The sequence below is a fragment of the Macadamia integrifolia genome, chromosome 6, assembly GCF_013358625.1.
Source record: "Macadamia integrifolia cultivar HAES 741 chromosome 6, SCU_Mint_v3, whole genome shotgun sequence".
NCBI classification, from domain to species: domain Eukaryota; kingdom Viridiplantae; phylum Streptophyta; class Magnoliopsida; order Proteales; family Proteaceae; genus Macadamia; species Macadamia integrifolia.
Genome location: NC_056562.1, coordinates 39688257 through 39709364, shown reverse-complemented (window position 1 = coordinate 39709364; position 21108 = coordinate 39688257). Strand labels below are relative to the sequence as shown.

Below are 21108 nucleotides of genomic sequence, written 5' to 3'. Positions count from 1 at the left end.
TAACTACCACATAGGAGTTTGATGTTCGAATTTTCTTATTTCTTGGAATTTTATTTAATTATAGAAAAAATGTTTTTGAGCTTATGGCGCACATAAATAAGTCCTGTTGAAAATTGTTTCTTTTTTCATATAAAAATTTAAATTGGACATAGAATTTGGTAGACATAAGGTTCCTCCATAGAGGGAAAACAACTATTGACAAATTAGAAGTGATCTGACATTTGATTATTCTACATATTAAAATTAGGTATTCCATCATGAAAAACCCTTGCTTTTTTTTTTTTTTGTAAAAAGTGAATCTATTGAGAAGAACGGATTACACTCAAGTTGTCTAGAACCACAGGCGTAGACAAACAATGATCGAAAATAGGCCAAACAGTCCTATCCGTAACGGACATGAAAAACCCTTGCTAATCAGCTCGAATCTAAAAATCATTGCATTAGGATCCTCTCCAACGCCTCCAATGCACATCAGATGGTTGAATGGACCTAGAGTAATGCCTGGGTCCTCCCAACTGTCGGATAAACGATGGGGGGTTGAGCGCGCTAGTGATGATTGAGAGTCGCCCCTTTAAATCACGGAAATGTCGGGACCATACGTACTACGTGGGCTCCATAAAGAAACGGGGAATCCTACATATAAGAACCCATGGTTTTCATGGGCCCATTGGTCTATCCGATGGGTCGGGTTCAAAAAAAAAAAAAAAAAAAAAAGAAAAAAACTCCCGCGCGCTGTATAGGGATTCGCAATCTCCGAGAAGAGATTTCATGGGATTTTAATCTCCATACTCTCATAGATTTATCTCTCTCACGGTCACGCCTATCTCGTTCGTTCTCTGTCTGTTCAGTTTGTATGCTTGTGCAGTCTCATTCTTCTCGTTCTTCAGTCCTCGCCAACTCTCACCTTCTCTTTTGGTTTCTTCTGTAACCGCTCTGTTTTCGTGCGTGTCTTTCGTTCTGTCTGACTCAATTCATTTATTCCCTCTCTATTTTGGACGTTTTGTTTCTGATATATCTTTATCTCTGTCTCCCTCCCTCTCTCTCTCTCTCTCTCTCTGTCCGTGCTGCCGAAATCCTCAGATCCGTACAGAGAACAGATTGATTCCCATGTTAGTACTTTGACCGATCTTTCGATTCCGGACGGTCGTAGCAAGCGATGGGGCAGTGCTACGGCAAGAACATTCCCGTCGTCGTCGAAGACGACATCACCTCCCGCACCGGTGATCGTCCTCAGACGCCCCCCACTTCAACTCCTTTTAACGGCGCCGTTAGCGTGCCATCAGTGAAGCACTCATCAGCTCATTCCTCTTCCAACAGCCCCTGGCCCAGCCCTTTCCCTCATGGCACTGCTAGCAGCCCTCTTCCTCCGGGAATCTCTGCCTCGCCGGCGAGGTCTACTCCGCGTAGGTTTTTCCGCCGCCCCTTCCCTCCTCCTTCTCCGGCGAAGCATATCAAGGCCTCCCTCGTCAAAAGGTTTGGACACTCTAAGCCCAAGGAAGGGCCGATCCCTGAGGATGGCACTGAAGTTGAGCGCTCGCTCGATAAGAACTTTGAGTATTCCAAAAATTTCGAGACCAAGTACGAATTGGGGAAGGAGGTTGGCCGTGGGCATTTCGGTCATACGTGTTCCGCCAAAGGCAAGAAAGGGGAGGCTAAAGGTCACCTTGTTGCTGTCAAGATCATCTCCAAAGCTAAGGTGCGATGATTTGTAGTTTAATTTTTTTTCTTTGTTACTGGGTAGCGGCGATTGATTGATATTCGGCACGTCTTCCGTAGGCTTCACCCTAAAACTTTGCAATTTCGTGGCAACTGTTTGTTGGTTTTACTCTTTTGCTCTTCGCAGCCTTAAAATAGTAAACTGATTAACTTCCTGGTTTGCTTTCCGTTAAATTCTGGATTACCAGATGATCATGGGAGAGAACATCCACTTAAAGTCTTAAGCTGTTCTTCAGTGGGTTTTTCCCCTCACTAAAAACGATCCTAGAACTTAGAGAACAATCCTGGGTTGCCCTCCGAATTATCAAAGGCAAAGTTACTTTAATACCTATGCCTCATTGTTGGTGATCATGACAACATTACGTTTTTCTCCTTCTTTGCATTATACGTTGATCGGCCATCCCTGTTTAGGGGCTTAATCTTCTCTTTCAGAAAATCTTCATACTTTTACTCTGTCATGTTTTTCTATAGGACCGATCGCCAATTATATTGCAAGAGCAATTTTAAAGTTTGTGAAGAAAGTTATCGAATTGCAAGGGGGGATATTGAATAATTCATTGCATCAAGCTGTTGATGGATAAGAATTGATGGCGGTCTGAGAATGTTTTCCGACTCTGCTGGGCTTATCTTATTGGAGTGGAGAACCAGTCATGCTGAGGATAGTTGAGCTGGTAGTTCTTGCTTTGTTGAGAAGAAGTGTTCTGTTGGCTGCACTTCTTTACCCATTGACTTAGCAAAGAATGTGATCTGGGTTACCCCAGATAGTACTTTGAATAGATGCACATCTTGTTGGAAATTTGTTCATAGGAGGTGAGGGATTTAAGAAGAAATTTCAAATGCAGTAGGAGTTACTGGGGTTTCACAAAACAAGCAACATACTGGATTGAAAAATAAGAAATAGCACACTACTGCGAACACAAGATGTTGATTTTGAGGTAACAGAAGAGGTCCCAAATGGGCTTAGAGTTACTGGAGGTGGGGGATTTAAAATGAGCTATAGAAGTTAGTCACAGGAGTTTCACAAAACAAACAACATAATATATTGGAAAAATAAGAAAGAAGACAAAACCGTGGGAACGAATGTTGATTTTCAGGTAATAGAAGAGGATCAAAATGACGAGGATGACGATTTGGATAAATTACACCACTCATTTAAGGAGGAATATATAGTAATGAGGAGTTCAATTTATAGCACAAATGTTTGTATTGCTAGAAGAGGATTTGGAACATCTTAAATGATGCCATTGCTGGGGCCACCAGATTCTAATAATTTCTTCTCATCCTTCTTGCTAAAAGAGACATATTGCATATCCACAAGATCCTAGGATATTATTGAGGCCTAAAGAATTCAGAACAACTTGAAGATGAGGTCCAAAACCTCACATGTATGTATCAATGGATAAGAAGCTGGATGGTTGATTCACAATCAGAAAAAAACACATTAAATGTATCTGGAGAAAGAGGAAAATCAGTCCTTTGCTGTTCTGTCATGTTGTAAAAGACTAGAATTTTAGAGTGCCTCATGATTACGTTTCTTAAGAGGATAAGGTTCATGAGTGTTTATGCAATAGTTGCGAGTCTGGGAGAGATATCAGGCAATAATGCAAGCCAACAGTGCTGCGTTTATCGCGTGAGTGAATTCAGAGAATGGAAATTCGGTGACTCTAGGAAATTTTCTTTCATTAGCAATCATTATTTGATCTCTTTGTCGGTGATGAAAAATAGCTGAGCCCTACTGGCGAAGGTTCAAGAACTCATTTCGTTCCAGTGTTTCAAAGCACCGAAAGACCAAAATTTCAGCAAAACAGTGCACTTTTTTGATGTGTTTTGCTTGGCCATTATGGGTGGCTTATGGTCGAAATTACCAAAATGGCCGAGATGACTAAAATTCCGATGAAAAGGTGTATTTTTTGGACCGAAATGATTGAAATTTCAGCGAGATGACTGAAATTGTGTCCTTTTGTGTTTCGTATGCAGTTTCGTTTCGGGAAAAAAAAAAAAAAAACTGAAATATCCGAGATTTTGGCGAGATTTCACCGATTTTTTGAACCATGCTACTGGCATAGACTTTTCTCCTCTGTGTGACAATGTATTTTGGTTCCCTCCACCCCCTTTCTTTTTTGTTAGCTGTGCCAGTTCCTACCATCTTATGAAATTTCTGTCTTTGAAAGCTAGCTGTGGGCAGCAGGTTATCTAAATTCTTATTGGTTTTATCCCTCCGTGAATAGATTAGCAGCAGTATAATAATTAATACTTCAGAAGAAACTTACTGTCTGAAATCAATTGGCATCATCATAGTTTGAAATATTGAGTTCTGGTTGAAACTTTACCGAAATCCTGCACATTTTGGCTGCTGAATTCATTTGATCATTTTGGTGGTCCAGGGGCCATATTTTGGTCCGAAACTTTAGGGAAGCCCTAATTAAGCATCTCTAAACATATTGGAACCTGTAGATTGTAAAAACACACACCCAAAATGGTAGTTTGTTTCCGGACTAAGGGTAAGTTTAAGCTCCAGCCAATATATATTAACCCTATATTTAAAAAGAAAAAATTGTTTGAAGAAAATCAATTTTTTAACAGTAAAATTTTAAAATAGAAAATTAAATATGACTTCGTGAAGTTGTAGATCGGCCAACAATGTCTAGCATATAAAAAATCGAAGGTCAATCACAAAATATTTACCCTATTTTTTTGCAGAAAATAATTTTGGGAAAAGAAGGTATACCTCCAACTTGGAATCTTGCTCAAATTCGACAAATCATTGCTGTAGATACATTGAAGTGGTCCCCAACACTTTGTCTCACCAAGAAATGGAGGTGATTTGGCAAAGAATCCGGAATTTTGGGGTTTTATGGAAACTTTCACTACTTTCGGTCGAGACTGTTGAAACGAATGAAATTGGTCGAAATTTCGACCCATTTTGATTGAGTTTTGTAATTTATATAAAAGGTTTGTAACATTTCGGTTGAAATGATACCAAATCGAAACGTAACCATGGAATTTTGCATTTTGATTGGGTCACACCCAGGTCGAAACAAAAAAATTTGAGAAATCTCGGTGGTGTCGACTGAGATTTTGAACTATGGGCATCATATCCTTTTTTTTGATTATTTTGGGGGTGGGGGAAAGGGTTGGATATGCCTTTGCTTGTACCATTTCCCTCTAATTGCTCATGTGAATTGTGAGTTGCCTTCTTTCTCTCTCTCTCTCTTTTTTTTTTTTTTTCTCCACGAGCTGCATCTTAATTCTTTTTGCATGTGAGGAAAGGTTAGCTAATAATATGGGTGTCAAGTTGAGCTGTATTTTCCTATTTGCTAGCTAAATGAGTTTTATTTCGTGGTTGGCAGATGACGACAGCAATATCAATTGAAGATGTTCGTAGAGAAGTGAAAATTTTAAAAGCTTTATCCGGGCACCAGAATTTGGTAAAATTTTATGATGCATGCGAGGATGCCAATAATGTCTACATAGTCATGGAGTACGTATTTACCATTTCTTTTTCTCATGTGGTTCATATGGGGCCTATTTATGGTGAATTGCATTCACGTTTGAGATTTTTGTTTTATTATATATGCTTGTTTCTATGAATTTTCTTTCCTCCCACTCCTCTTTCCCCTTCAACATTTTAGATTTATAAATGCCCAGTAGAACTTAAAAAGTCCTTATTGCAACTATCTTGGGGTTGTCTACACAAATACTGTGCCAGGGATCTACGTCAACTACATATGGGGCCATATCTACTGCTACCTCCTTAATGTTCTGTTCTTTTTACTTTGATTCTGTTCCTTTTGGCCTTCTTCTTGTTCTTTGATGTATTCGCCTATTTAATTGTCATTTTTGCAACTAGAACTCTGTCAAGACCTAACTATTAACTCCCAGTCTGTCTGATCTGGAAGTTTCTTTTTTAGTATTCAGCATCCAAATAGTGATGACTGGTTCAATTATGTTTTCAAGTTCTTTCGTTTATGCTTTCAAGTATGGTAATAAATCTCTTTTGGCTGAAATTCCCAAATTCAAGTAGGGTCGAACCAAAACCATGAGTCGAATCGAAAAATGTTACTGGTTTCGACCAGTTTTGACTTTCGCATTTTTCGGTAGTTTCGATCAGTTTTGAGTCTTTTGACCAGCCTAGTTTAGACCAGTTTTGACCACCCATGACATGTCGAATTTTTCCCCCTAAAGTAACCAGATTTCGACCAGGTTTCGCAGGTTTTGACCCATATTTCAGTTTCGAGACTTGCTTTGAGATCGAAATTCTTATCCTTTCCTTTAAGTTATATTTATCTTTTCAATGCTGTAAAATTCGTGAAGATAACATATGTCAGACCCCGACTCATTAACTCCTAGTCTAATGTCTGAGCTGGACGCTCCTTTGATATGCACTGCATCCAGGAAGTGACAATTGGCTGAAGAATGTTTACATCCTGAAGCAGATTAGTCAGATCTGACTGATCTGATGGGTCTGCAGGTAATGGCCCACTAATTAATGAAAGAGATCCTGATCTATCTGCTCTCATATCCAATAGTGAGATTTCAAGAGAATAACCACTAGTTCTCAGTTAATAAATTTCCAGATAAATGAGAGATAAAACAATTTAAAAAATGTAAGATTGATGAGATGAAATAGAGATGAGAGAAAGGGCTGTTGATGTAGGAGAGGGAAAATAAGAATTAAAGAGAAGTTGTGATGTGGTATGGAATATAAAATAGGATTATATCTGGAAATCCAGATGTAAAGATGAATTGGTATGATAAGAGAGCTTGCAAGTTTCCAAACAAACATTTTAATCCATTAATTCTCAAATCATGGGGGAGTGGTTGGTTGCATTGCTTATTTATAAAAACAGGAAAAATATATCCGGGATTGGATCATCTGCTAATATAATATATACTTTCCTTACTAGGACTCGTAGAAAGCTAGATATCTCCTAAACTAACTCAAAGATTATCAACTAAGGAATAAAGTATAAGATAAATCTCTAACATGGGATCAACTAATAAAGTTATAATTTCCATGCACCCCCTTAATACCCCACTTTTGGAGTTTATATTTCATCCCATTACAGCAACAAAGCCCAAAAACTAAGGCCCAACCCAAACTAATACCAAACCATGGCCCAATTTTAAACCATGCCTGCATTAATTTCCCAAGATGTAGCTAATTATATTTTTGTCTATCATAATCCTTTTCTGATTTTCTGACTGGAACCAAAAATTCAAAATGTGGTACTGTGATGATCGCTTTATATCTTTCTGATTTCCTCCCTTCTTTTTGGTGAATCAGATTGTGTGAAGGTGGGGAACTGCTGGACAGAATTTTATCCAGGTAGGGGGTTGCTTATTGTCTTCATTAAAACTGGTGAAGGTTTTCATATGTTCTCTCTCTCTCACTCTGTGGATTCTTTTATCCATTTTTGGGTTAAAGGAACTTTTTGAAGTTTATAATGTGCCATTCTTTGTTCCAGAGGTGGAAGGTACACAGAGGAAGATGCAAAAGCTATTGTTGTACAAATATTAAATGTAGTTGCCTTTTGCCATCTTCAAGGTGTTGTACACCGTGATTTAAAACCGGAGGTATGCATCAGTAACACATTTCTGAATAAGAAAGGCAGTCATACTTTGTTTTAACACTTTTATCATCTTACCCATATTAATTTCACCTTCCTCCTACCTCCTGACGTTTCTTTTTCTTGACTTCCAAACAGAATTTTCTCTTTGCCACTAGAGATGAAGATGCTCCAATGAAGCTTATTGATTTTGGTCTTTCTGACTTTATTAGACCAGGTAATGCTTAGAGGTCTTTTATGATCTATATTTACTGAAGTCCATTGAGGAACTCTCCTCCAGTCATTATATAATGTCTTCCAGCAGTGAGAAGCTGAAAAGTATGATGCAGCAATGCTCCTAGAGAATTTTCGGACAATTCTCCTTCAAATTGACATTTTGAATTTCTGGATTTTCTTTGATGTACAATTTCAAGAATTACTTTGATGGTTTAATGGAGATGTACAGCTGTTGCAAATGTCAGTCTTCTTTTTGATCACCAGAAAAAGGAAAAAAAATTAAGTCAAACTTCTTTGAAGGCTTTGATTCCTTGAAACTTCTTCATCCATGAATGGAAGAAAGAGTAAAGAACAATTGGTCGAATGAAGAATTAATGTGGAAAGTTTTTATTTGCTTATTTTTTTTATAGTGGAATATATATATTAAGCTGTCTATTCAATGTTGGTTTTGTTGTTTCATTGTTTCTGCTGCCCTTGTGTTGCATGTAGCCATGGAGGTTGGTTGAACTTTGGTTTATCAGGTCCTCTATGTCAGCCAACAGGGGTCTGTTTGCCTGGGAGCATGTATATAGATTGACTATGATTGGTACAGCTTATTAACAGTGCCCAAGTTTTGATTTCCTGATTCTGTTAGTAATTTTTGCCCTTCAAGTATGGGAAAAATTAATTGACATTTCTAAAATGTTTGTAGTGCATAACTTTTCAGTGACAGAGTATTAGGCCCTGTTTGTTTAGAGGGGTTTTGCTGGGGTGGGATAGTTGTATGAACTATTCCACCCCACTGTGATTTTAGGTTGTTTGGCTCTAAGGGGCGGGATATAGAGCAAACAATCTCAGATTTGTCAGAATTCTTGTCGAGTCGCTGCTTTCTCCATCCCAGCTCTCTCAAAGTCCCACCGATTTAGTGGGGCTCTTGTAGGAAAGTTGAAGGAAAGTCGGCAAAGGTCATGGGAAGGAGCGTGAGTTTCAGACAGCAAAGGCCGGAGGGGATCGTGGGATGGACTGTTTGCTGGCTGTGTGGACACCACTCAATTCTTCTATGAGGTTAGCAGTTAGCAGAGCACAAGAAGTGGGAAATTTTCCAGAAAATGTATTCTTAAAAACAAACACAGAGACAGCAAAGGAGGAAAAATCTATCAAAATCATCTTTGAGAAATAGATATCCAATTGAAGCTGAGAAACTCATGATCAAATTCTTAAATGAGGAAGCAAGGGAGAAAATAAAAGGATAGAGAAGAACATGAGACCGCGTCGATGAATTCTCCATTGATGAAGAGCTTCATGGACTTGAAATTGGGGATCTTCACATGATTCTCTGAGTCTGAGCTGCTACCATTGGTCATCTCCTTCGCCATCTCTCTCTCTCTCTCTCTCTGTGTGTGGCAATTCTAGTTATGTACTTGTCTACCAGGGTGGAAGGTAGTGATGGCTTATTCATGGTTAGTAGGAAAGGAATGAGGAGCCTCTGGTGATCAGTATATATAAGGTGTGGATGGAATGAAGGCCATATGAGCAGAAAGAGCGCTCTAGATTCCATATTCCCGTCATTCCGTTGTTCTTTAGGACCTGGAGAAGCTTGGCCTAGATCTCATTCTTTCCTTCTATCCATCTCTCTCCTTCAACCAAACGAATATAATGGGAAAGTTATGGAAACTTTTTTTCTTTCCCAAACTAACCAAACGCTGCTGGGGTGGGAAAGATTAACTTTACCTCGTCTTCAAGGTTCAAGGTATAGGGTTTGACCCTTGGGGAGACCGAAATTTTGGTCGAATTCTGGGAAATCTTGAGAAAACCAGGGGATTTTACCCTGTTGGGTGGAAACTTTGGTTTCGACCCTTAAAATGTGTTTTTTTTTTTGCCTAATTTTTTGTGTACATCCTATTTTGGACATTTCTAAAAAATTCACATAATTAGTTTCATAGAAAAAACACCTAAAGTCATACTTGTGGTGTGAACCAAAGTTTGCTAATGTACGTTGAGTCGTTGACTGAAACTATATTACATAAGTACATAATTTGTATTATATGTAGTCTACAATCTACATAAGTACATAGTTGTGAAATACATGAATAAAAGTTTAAAACAAATAAAACATAATGCAAAGGATTCAAAATAAATAATAATATTACATAATTGTTAGTTATCTCTCAAGTCTCAATCTTCAACACTCAAACACTCTAAAGTGTTCCAAGCTCCCTTCCTTAGATGGATTTTGCAAGATCCAAGCTTAGATTGAAATTTTTTGGGCACAAGGGGAAAATCTTGAGTGTTTTCTCAACTTTCCCACTTTACAGAAAAGAAAATATGGGAAGAGGGTCGAAATTTTGAAATGAAAACACTTGGTTTCCCATTTAAGCATGTTTTATAAAGGCTGGTTCCACCCAAAGGGTCGAACCCATTGGTCTCCTCAAAATTTCCCACATTTCGGTTGAAACCTGTCGAAACCAGTGACTTTTAAAAGTCACAGGCTATATGGTATCGGAGCCATGGGATACCGTCGAAGTGTGGGAAATTTCGATGGTATCGCTTGAGTTCTTGAACCATGCTCATCTTTACTTGCCTTGTCTTTCACCCCACTAACATGTGAGTTTCATACTGACAATATTTCCACCCCCAATTCCCCTCTAAATAAACAGGCCCTTAGGGAAAATGTGGAATTTTTGTATGAGCTTTTGAAAATGTTAACTTTGACATGATTAAGTACTCGGGAATCAGAGAATGCAAACTGGAATCCATTCATTTATTTGTATCATTTTTTAATTTGAAGGATCTTTAATAATTCATTCCAGTTGCCTTTTTTTGGGTCATTTTTTGAATTCTTTGAGTCTTTTAATATTAGCCATATCTAAAATACATCACTTGTATTTATGCATGTAGTTTACCAATATATTACCCTGTACAACATTTTTCTGTTTTAACGTATTATAACTTCAAGGAAATTGTAATCTAAATATGATTTCTGTGGTTCTGAAGGCTCAACAGAATTTCCATCTCAGTTTCTTTTTCCTTTTCTTGTTATCAATTCTGTGAAAGGAAATTGCCTCTTCTGCACAATCTAAATGGAAAAATATTTCTTTTAGGCTACTTTCTCAGCAGCCCTCTGTCTAAAGGTGGACAGCAAACAAAGGGAGGGTGGGAGACTATTCAATCCAAATCAAATCTGACAGAAAGAATTGCCACACTATTTCCATCTGCAGCCCTAGCATTGATGAGAAAGTTACTCTTTTACTTTTCTTCTATTTCTAAATGCACAGCCCTAGCATCAATGGGCGAGTTTCTTTTTTCTCCCCTATCATTTCTGTTTTAATTCTTTTACCTATGAGTGTCATTCTTTTGGAGCCTTGACATAGAGAAAGAGCCATTGATGTCTCATGGCATTGGTACACTTTCAGATGCTAATTGGAATTATCCTGAAATCGAGGAGCATTGGTAGAGGTGTTAAATGAGTCGATCCAATACAAATCCTGTTGAGCTAGGGATTTGTATTGGATCGCCCAATTCGGACTGATTTGGATTGGAATTGGCAGAGGCCGAGCTCGATTCCAAACGATCTGGATCAAATCGATCCTTGTACGGAAACTAGGGTTACGGATCTACACACCAATTTTGGGTGTCAATCCAAACCGATTCCATGTTTTTAAACTCTGGGTCGTGCTGACCTTAGGGGTCCACCTATCTGGCGCAAGAACGAAGTTGGACTGATACGCTTATTGGTCTTGGGACTTACGACCAAAACTGATAAATTACTAGCTTCGGTTTCATTGCTTTCTTATTTGTAGGCATCATTATGATGCAAGAGCAATTCATTGGACCAGGCTGAACCTGTTCGATTGTTCAGTAGGAAATTTAGGATTTATTTTATTTGGGAAAGATACAACATTCAAAACCTTATCCCAACTTAATGGGGTTGGCTCCGTGGAGATTCTAAGCAAGGACGAGTGCGAGGATCCATGCAAAAATATTGACAGGTTATGGTTAATTATAACAAGTGCCAGCTGTGAACTTGACGCTATGGTTTAAAGTATCTCCGATACGATACCCCTCCGATACGTATCTTAAATTTAGCCGACCGATATCGATACTTTAATCCTTGATTTTTAGTATATCTTAGCGTATTTCCAATACGATACCCTCTGATACGTATCTTCGATTTAGCCATCCGATACAGTGATCGATACCAATACTTTAATCCTTGTCTGACGCATCACTACAAATCAACCATAGGCTAATAAGGACAGACTATAATAAGGTACTGACTGTCTACTTGACGTACCATATAAGATCGGTCAAGCCAAAACGTCCTACATGCATTACGTCCACCACCATGACAATCCATCACCCAACCAACTTTTATGAAAGGACGTATGAGATAACGAATTCTTGACAGCCCCACTAAGCACGAAAAATATGTAATCTTTTATCTTGGGATAGCTATTAGACAAGTATGGAAATTTCTAATTTAAGTTTTATCGAGTTTCTATATTTGTTAGTCTAAGTTTTAGGAAGTTACCGGGAGTCTTTGCCTTTTGGAGTAATTGAATGAAAAGATGAATTGAGTTGGTTGTGTTTGAGAGCCTATGGGTTGGTGCGTGCGAACTTCCTTGCTTCCCTTCTTTTATGTTTGATTCCTCTTTCTCCCCTCTAACTTTGAGTCTCCTCTCAGAATTCTTCCCTTCCCCTATCAGCCATCCACTAATTTGGTATCAAAGCTGAAGGATCCCCTATCCTTCCCCATCATGTTCTCTTTCCCTTCCAATCCTTCCTGCTTGCCTAATTCTGCCGAGAGCTAAAAATGTAAGAAGAAGACCCTGTTGAGAAACATAGTAAAAAAAAAAAAAAAAAAAAAAAAAAAAAAAAAGAGACAAGTTCTTTCAACCAAAACCCTAACATCTCCCTTTGGATCCTAGGAATAGCCTTCCCCCCACCCTCTTTTTTTTCCCCACAACTTTGATTGACCCATGCTTTAGGGTTCTGCTAGCAGCAAGGGGAAAAAAAAAAAAGAGGAAGAGAAAGAGAGAGCAAGAGACACAGAACCAAAGAAAAAAAATTCATACCTTGTTTCCCTCTAGCCGCTAGTCTTTGGTTTACCTTGCTATTCTTTGAATCTCTCCTTATTGGAGTACTAGAGGTAGCAGCTGAAGAATTCTTTGCCAAAGTCCAAGTTGAGTTGAGTTCTAGCGTTGTTCTCCTATTGGCAGAGGTAGAAGACGAGTTACACACGTCTTCCACCCCTTCCCACGATAAGGCTTCCTCTTTAAACCCCCACTTTGCAACAACAATTCAGCCTTTTCCCAAATAAATGGGGTTGGCTACATGGATCCTCTGAAGTATAAGATAAAAGGGAATAAGAAAAAGATGAAAAGACACATGAAAGAAACAAAGCAGTGCAACACCTTCGGGACATCCCACCTAAACATGGTCAGCTACATGGATCTTTGCCCTCCAAATAGCTGTGTTTAAACCACCACACTTTTGGCGTTGGATTTTCTTTTTAGATCTTCAAGTATTTCCTCCATTCTCCTCTCATTCCTAGGTATCTTTTTTTTTTTACTTGTTTCCAAGTTTGCCCCTCCCACCCCATACGTGAAATACCTCTCTTATTGTGTGTTTATATTTGCACTTCCCAGAATTACAATTCTACCATTGTTTACCATTCAGTTTATTTACTATTTTGCTCCTCCTTTTATTTGGGCTTTCTATTTTTTGTGTGGGCCTGAGCCATGATTCCCTTGTGTTTAAGGAGTGCAATTGCCTAATGGAAACTTGCTAATTTGTTGATTGATGAGAGGCAAAGCAACAATTTCATCTCGTGATCTGTGGTGGATACGTTGTCCAAGATCAACCAGATCATAACCGAATTTGAGGATGATGTCTTCGTCGAGTTCTCCGTCTCTTCGTATTGTGATGGTGCTTATAAAATTGGGTTGAGAATGGTTGGAAGAACGAAAAGGTGTTGTTGATTGTGATAGAAATTTGTGCACCCCACAACCTTTTCGCATGCGCTAGACATTTGTTCTTCACGGATTGGTTGATGAAATATCATTTGAGTCAAAGCAGGTGATATTGACAGTGCAACCACGGGACGAACGGAATGGGTCAACACGAGGAAGACAATTCGGATGTGGAACTAGTAATGACAACGAAAAACAAGAAGATTGTGGATTAAGGAACACTAGAAGTCAGTGCAATGACAACTATTCCTCATCATGAATTCGTGCTTTCCCATGATTTTCCCGACTTGAATGCAACACCAAAGCTTCATATTATGGATATTTTTCGTGTTGCAGACAAGGGGGGTTTTACCCCCATTCATGAGCTTTTATTTTTACTCTTCTACAGAACTCGTGATCGAGTTTTTCTCAACTTAGGGGGCATCGATGCAAGTGCGATTCATTGGACCGGGCTGAACCCGTTTGATTGCTCCAATCAAGAACCAAGTCAAAGATTGGTATTTGTTTTGTAGGAAATTTAGGATTTATTTATTTTTGGATAATATTTGTAATCTTTTATTTTGGGGTATGTATTAGACAACTAGGGAAATTTCCAGTGTAAGTTTTATTGAGTTTCTATTTTTGTTAGTCTAAGTTATAGGAAGTTATTACGAGTCTTTGCCTTTTGGGCTTTATAAATAGATATTTAACCAACAATTGTAAGAAATTTAGGATTTATTTTATTTGGGAAAGATTTGTAATATTTTATTTTGGGGTATGTATTAGACAAGTAGGGAAATTTCCTATTTAAGTTTGAGTTTCTATTTTTATTAGTCTAAGTTAAAGGAAGTTATTAGGAGTCTTTGACTTTTGGGTTTTATAAATAGATATTTAACTAATGATAGTAGTTGAATGAAAAGATGAATTGAGTTGGTTAGGTATAATAGCCTATGGACTGGTGCGTGTGAACTTCCTGCCCCACCCCCTTTCTTTTTCTTCTGTGTGTGATTCCTATTTCTCCCCTCCAACTCTAAGTTTCCTCTCAGAATTCTTCCCTTTCCCTACTGGCCCTCCACCACATTCTCTGTTCCCTTGTGGGTTTATGTGTGACTGAAACATATAACCTTTTTCTCCAAGGGAGGAGAAAGGGCAAAGAGAATGCACCCATACTTATTCCTATATTGGAAATTAAAGAAGAGGAGAAAGGAAAGGCAAGTCTACAAGTGAGAGGGAGAGATGGTAGAAAATTTCAAAATAGATTTTTACTGGGATAACTGGTTGGTCCCATCGGTTTTTAATCCTGTTAAATTGTTCCTTTTTTTTTTTCCAGGACTTATCTGTCTAATTGGCCCTGAAAAAGGCCGAACCGAAAACTTAAATTGGCCTGTGCTGAAAACTGAAACCCGACAAGTAAACCATATGTGGGTAGTCTTGGTCTAAATGGGTGGTTTAGGTTTGTGCTATTGGTTTGGCCTAATGCTGGCACCCTTAAGCATTGGATGGCTGAGACTTGGAAGTGGTGAAAACATCTGGCTGGTTTCTCCCTTTACTTTTGGTTATGACCCTATGACTTGGTGCCCATGTTGTGTTTCTTATTTTAAGGGTTTTTGAATCCACTTCAGGGTGATTCAGAAATCTTAAGTATGGCATCAGGCATGTAGAAGTCTGGTCCATGCTGTATAAAAAATGATTTTTTTAGGTATTAAATTGTTGAACCAATAGCACAATTTGTGGAGAGGCTATGACATTACCAGAGAAACACATTTAGATATATTCCAAAAGCTAATGTGCGTAAAATTTCTTACTGAAATATTTTGTTTGGAGAGAGCAATTTCTTATGGAACTTCTTAGTCATTTTTATTCTCAGCATTATATGTGGTTCTCTGTTCGTTTATTACTGTAATTCTTGATATAATTGTGAAAATTTAGCATATACTCAAAATAATTGTTTCCTTTTTTTTTTTTTTTGTGTGTGTGTGTGCCTGTGTGTTGTGGGGGGGGGGGGGAGCGGGGAGAAAAATCTTACTGTATGTCCAAAGGAAAAATCTGTAGCTTTTTTCTTTTGTGCAGATGAAAGACTCAATGATATTGTTGGCAGTGCATACTATGTTGCACCTGAAGTTCTCCATAGGTCATATACTATGGAAGCAGATATTTGGAGTATTGGTGTCATAACATATATTTTGTTATGTGGAAGTAGACCTTTCTGGGCACGTACAGAGTCGGGTATTTTTCGTGCCGTTTTAAGAGCTGATCCTAACTTTGATGATTCACCTTGGCCTGTGGTAACAACCGAAGCCAAAGATTTTGTGAAAAGGCTTCTGAACAAGGATCACAGGAAAAGAATGACGGCAGCACAAGCTCTGAGTAAGTTGCCAATTCCATTGTTTTTCTGCATTTCCAGTGTACAATTGCAGTAGTTTGATCCGTTGTCAAAACTAAATGGCATTGTAATTTCTACGAATCGACCTGTGATTCGTAAGATTCAATCTAATTTTCCAAAAAATTGTAAAAAATAGAAGTAATGTAATAAACAATAGTTCATCTATTTCAGTTCATTTATCATAAAAACAAGTAATGTTGAAAGACTGACTACATGCCCATACCATGACAAGATTGTTGGTATAAATCACCAATCAGTAAGATTCACATGTCACTAATGCGTATGCATGTAAGGTCATTAAAGATTAAACAAGTAAGAAGGAAATACTAAGTGCATATGTGATAAATAGGCTATGTTCCCTAGCTCAAGTGCCCAACAGTCTGAGAATCATAGCAAATGGTATCAGAGCCAGGGGTTGAGTGTTCAATCCCTGGTAAGTGCGAGAGGTTTGTGTTATGTGTTGTTGTGCCCCTTGGTGCCACATGATGGCACCACCATGTGATGGTGCCCATGTAGAGCCATGTGTGTGTGTGGGCCTGCACGTCCGGGGTGGTGGTTGTGTGTTGATACACATTGTTGTAGCCCGTAGTTAAGAGCTCGATCTTTTGGGATGAGCGGCTGTAACAAGCACAATGAGTCACAAACTTGAAGTAGCCGCAATATTTTTCAAATCTTTGATCTTCTAAACATTTTGGACCTCTTTAAAATTGTAACAAACAGAACTAAAAAAATCCCCAATTGTTGAGATATGAAGATCACTTATGGGGAGGGGATGTAGAGATGAAGAAACTCCCAAAATCTTCAAAATTCTCTCTCCTAGTGTTGACAAAGTGAAGCGATGCTTGGGATTATTATGGAAGGGGATTAGATGTCTTTTAGAAGCAGAAAGGATATACTAAAAAAAAAAAAGCTTTATAATATGTTAAAATTGAAACCATGTGCCACATACTTCCGCTGAGTTGAACTGGTTTTGAGACTCGGCCAGAATCTTGTTCTTAAATCGACCCTGAATCGAATGATTTAGCGAGTCACTGAACGATTCGACTGAGTCAGGCCGATTCAAAACCATTTGCAACTCAAGCCTTTTCTGAACCGTTCCAGGGCTGTTTTGATTCAAACAATTTAGGCATTTTAAGTTAGATGCTGGAGATGAGTATATATAAGTGTCAGTTGTTTGTGATGTTCATTATTTATGAGAACTAACAAATCCTCATATTTTGGCAGCTCACCCATGGTTGCGAGGTAAAAGCTGTCCTGTGCCTTTAGATATATTGATCTACAAGTTAGTCAAGTCATACCTTCGTGCCACTCCTTTTAAACGTGCAGCATTAAAGGTAGTCCCTCTTTGTCATAGTTTCTAATTATGTTTGTCATTGTCCATATGCAAGCTACTGCTGCTGATACTGGAGTATGTTGATCCGAAACATCATGAAATAACTATACCTCTGCTGGTTATTTAATTTACTTGTGGCCATGGAGAACATTTGGATATTATTTTCTATTGGTGGTTTCCATGTTAAAGTGTTTTCTTTTATTCGGATCGAGTTGGTTTACTCCAGTATGTACTAATATGTAGTACAGTTAAGTGTAAGTTTAATAGTTCTACTTTACTCTGATCCCACATAATAATATTCTAGTAATTGGCTATTCAACAGTAGATGTCTATGCTACTTAGATTAACATCTTTTATATCTCTTACATTTTCATATTCCAGTAACTACTTTACAACCCCCTTCCCATTTCTTGTATTACAGTTGGATTACTCAGATCAGCTAGTCAACTTGGGACTGGATCGGGATAGGAGTCTGAGCAGAGAGCCTGGATCCTGAATTTAAACACTCCGCCCACCCCCCCCACCACCCCCCAAAAAAAAAAAAAAAAAAAAAGAGAGAGAGAGAGAGAGAGAGAGGGGTATATTGGGATTCTTGCTTGCCTTGTTAGTCCTTGGATTTTCTGTTTTCTTTACTCTCTTCATTTGAAATTATGTATTCTTATCTCAATTTCTTTTTCCTGCTCTAGACCACAATTTACATTTTTCTTCCTTGCTAGTGGTATTTTTGTTTCAAAGCTTGATATTCTTATGGCTGCAGGCTTTGTCAAAGGCACTAACTGAGGATGAACTCATGTACCTTAGGGCTCAGTATAGGCTGTTGGAACCCCATAAAGATGGGCGTGTTTCTCATGAGAACTTTAAAATGGTTAGTTGCTTTACCGTTCCTTTTGAAAGAAAGTGCTTCATTTACTTGAGCATTTAGGGTGTCATCTCAGGATTTGCTTTTACTGCTTGATGGAGTGCCAGAGGCATTTACTGGTAAAGATTTAATAAATAGTGTTAATCTTATTCGTTAATGTATTTTTCTCTTACCCTTATACTATGCAGGCTCTCCTGCGAAATGCTACTGATGCCATGAAAGAATCAAGGGTTCTCGACATTTTAAACACTGTAAGACCTTCGTTTCTGGTGCCTACAGTTGTTGAAATCTTTTGCTTAGGATATGAAATGTCATGGTACATGTTTAAAAATGGGTTCTTATCATTGTTGTAGTTAATGGAATATCTGGGTTGAGGATGAATATAAGCTTAGTCCATGAATTCAGTTAATGTAAGGTGGATCTTTTTGTTTATTTTCACTTGATACAAATCTAAATTCAGCCTGCTTTGGACTGAATCCTAGTTTCAAAATTCATAGCACACATCATGAATATACATAAGTTGGCTGCTCCTGACATCATCTACCGGCTTGACATAAATACTACATGTAATATTGGGCTTGATTTAAGTGATAATCATGTTCAGGTAAATTTTCGTTTAGATGTGTCTAACCTGTTTAATAGATCAGTTGTGTATGGGCTGAGGGTGTGAACATATGTAGTAAATTAATAAAGCAAAAAACTTTTCCTCCATGGCTGTTGGGGATCTCCTTAACAGGAACACAGTTTTTCCACATAGAAGAGTGATGTCGCAAATATGACTTTGGATATCTAGGTAATGGCCTAATAGACCCAAAAAAAATAAAAAAAGAACAGCCCATTGCACAAGGCTCCCGCTATTAGGTAATGGCCTAATAGACTATGTGTTCAAAATTTCAGCCTCAAATTCAATCATTTATCCTCCCATCTAATGCCATACCCTCCTGTATATGTGCCCGTGCACCCAATTGTAGTCATGTGCGACCCCTTGGAAGACTTAGATTTTTCAATTCTTTGTTTTGCCGCTTGGCAAACTCAGATTGGTCTGAAATTTGGCATGTGAGCGGGGACCTTGGGTTCTACATGTCCTAAAAAATTCAGCCTCATCTGACCGACCATGTGGCAGATCTAGCTTCTAGGTGCCCATTAAAGAAATTCTTACCTTAATGTTTTGTAGAAAAACTAGGTTCATAAATAAGTACTAAAAACCTCTAGTTATATTATACTTAAAACAACAATAGATTGTGTACGTATGGCTTGGTAGTATCTCTTTCTTCTCTTGCATGAGGGAGGTCTTTAAGCAATCTTAATGTAGTTTCATGAACAAGTTGTAAGCTTAATTAACCTTGTACAGTTTCTATCTATGTCAGCATCATTCTGACAAACCCTCCCATGTACATTCATGCATCCCTTATTAACCTGTACATCCTTTTGGTAGTCCATAAATTTTCAATGCTTCATTGTGCCATGTGGTAAACTCCGTTTGAGCCGGAGCTTTGATATGTAATCTGGGGACACTGTGTTCTATATGTCCACCAAATTCCAGCCTCATGTGACTTGCCACACGGTGGAAATGGGCCTGCCAACCAGAGATTACTTTCTGGTTGGGCTATCAAAAAAAAAAAAAAAAGCCTTTTGTTCTGGGCATACATACTTATGACAGTTGTTTCATGGTGGCATTCTTGGTAACGGCTTAAACTCGTTATTTTTTTCTCAGATGGAACAACTCTCTCATCGAAAAATGGACTTTGAAGAGTTCTGCGCTGCAGCAATCAGCACATATCAATTGGAGGCTCTTGAGAAGTGGGAGCAGATTGCGAGTACAGCTTTTGAATATTTTGAACAGGAGGGGAACCGAGTTACATCAGTGGATGAATTGGCGCGGGTATGTGTAGCTATGGCTTCAAGCAAATGAACGATATTTGAATTCCCTAAGCGGTAAACTTGATCAAAAACCATTTTTGCAGGAAATGAATCTCGGCCCTACGGCTCACTCGATCCTAAATGACTGGATCAGAAGCTCAGATGGCAAGCTGAGCTTTCTTGGGTACACCAAATTTTTGCATGGTGTGACAATTCGCAGCTCAAATACAAGACATCAGTCATCTGCATAGCATGTGACTTAATTGTTTCAAAGGTACATAGGAAGGTTTGCAAAATTTTTACCCTCTTTACTTGGGATAGAAGTGTGTGTAAATGAATTTATAGTCAATTCAGATGTGAGGCTGCCCGAGGCAATTCAAAATGATTTTGATCGACCCAGCAAGAAGCTGCCAAGCCTGCGTCCGTGGCACCGCTCCTGTGTATACCATTGGATATGGGATTACCCTTCCCAATCATTGATGATCCATCTAACTTATTTGGTAAAATTTTTCTCCACCTGGAACCAACCCACCTGCTTGTTCTCAAAATAATAGGAGACATTCTCTTTTTCTTATTTTTTTTAAAGCTATTTTTCATGGGTACTTTGAGGAGACCTGGTTGAACTTGGGATTCATGTTCAGATGAGTGGAGCTGTGGGTAATCGGATTTTGGATCCTCTACGCATACAGAGAGATTGGAACGTGTAAATGATTAGGAATTTGTGTATTGTTTGGTCTGGTTGGGATCTTGTGTAGCTCTTTTAAAATGAAGGGTCCGCCTGGGGTTCACATGGTGAAGGATCACCCTCACTATCTCCCTCTTTACCCTATTCATATACCGTGTGATGTAGTAGATGGTGAAGTGTAAACCCTTTATTATTCTATAGGGTCTTACTAGACTTCATTATTTACCATGTGACCTCACCGTACCCTACTCATGTGCTGCCATGTGGAAGATAATGGTTCATTGTGCATAGTGGCATTTTTTTTTTTCTTCATAAAATATAGAAAGGAGAAATTTGAAGTGTTATGATTCTTGTCAAAACTATTTTTGATCTTGGATGGCATTTAAACTTGTTACATTAGCAACCTTGGGTGAATCAATATAATGTGTTGTAATTTACCGAAATTTTGATATTTATGAACCATTTCTATCCATATTGTAGGATGAAATTAAGTCATTGAGATGAGGTGCAGCTTGCCAACTAAGTTTACAACATAGGCCACTCCTTCTCCCCCTCC

At 38.4% G+C, this 21108-nt stretch overlaps 1 protein-coding gene across 3 annotated transcripts; it reads left to right on the top strand.

Moving 5' to 3' along the window:
• The first annotated feature begins 755 nt into the window (after positions 1–755).
• LOC122081931 (CDPK-related kinase 3) lies at positions 756–20896 on the top strand. 3 transcript variants are annotated; one of them, XM_042649355.1, is made up of 12 exons: positions 756–1696; positions 5067–5197; positions 7004–7045; positions 7185–7293; positions 7425–7503; positions 15503–15799; positions 17040–17149; positions 17906–18013; positions 18196–18258; positions 19722–19889; positions 19972–20141; positions 20213–20896. In XM_042649355.1, the coding sequence occupies exons 1-11, from the start codon at positions 1157–1159 to the stop codon at positions 20116–20118; spliced, it is 1794 nt and encodes a 597-aa protein (XP_042505289.1). In that variant the 5' UTR covers positions 756–1156; the 3' UTR covers positions 20119–20141; positions 20213–20896. The 3 variants fall into 3 exon arrangements, with proteins under 3 accessions (XP_042505289.1, XP_042505288.1, XP_042505287.1); XM_042649354.1 differs by having other exon boundaries at positions 757–1696; positions 20222–20896; XM_042649353.1 differs by having other exon boundaries at positions 757–1696; positions 19972–20896.
• Positions 20897–21108: the final 212 nt, after the last annotated feature.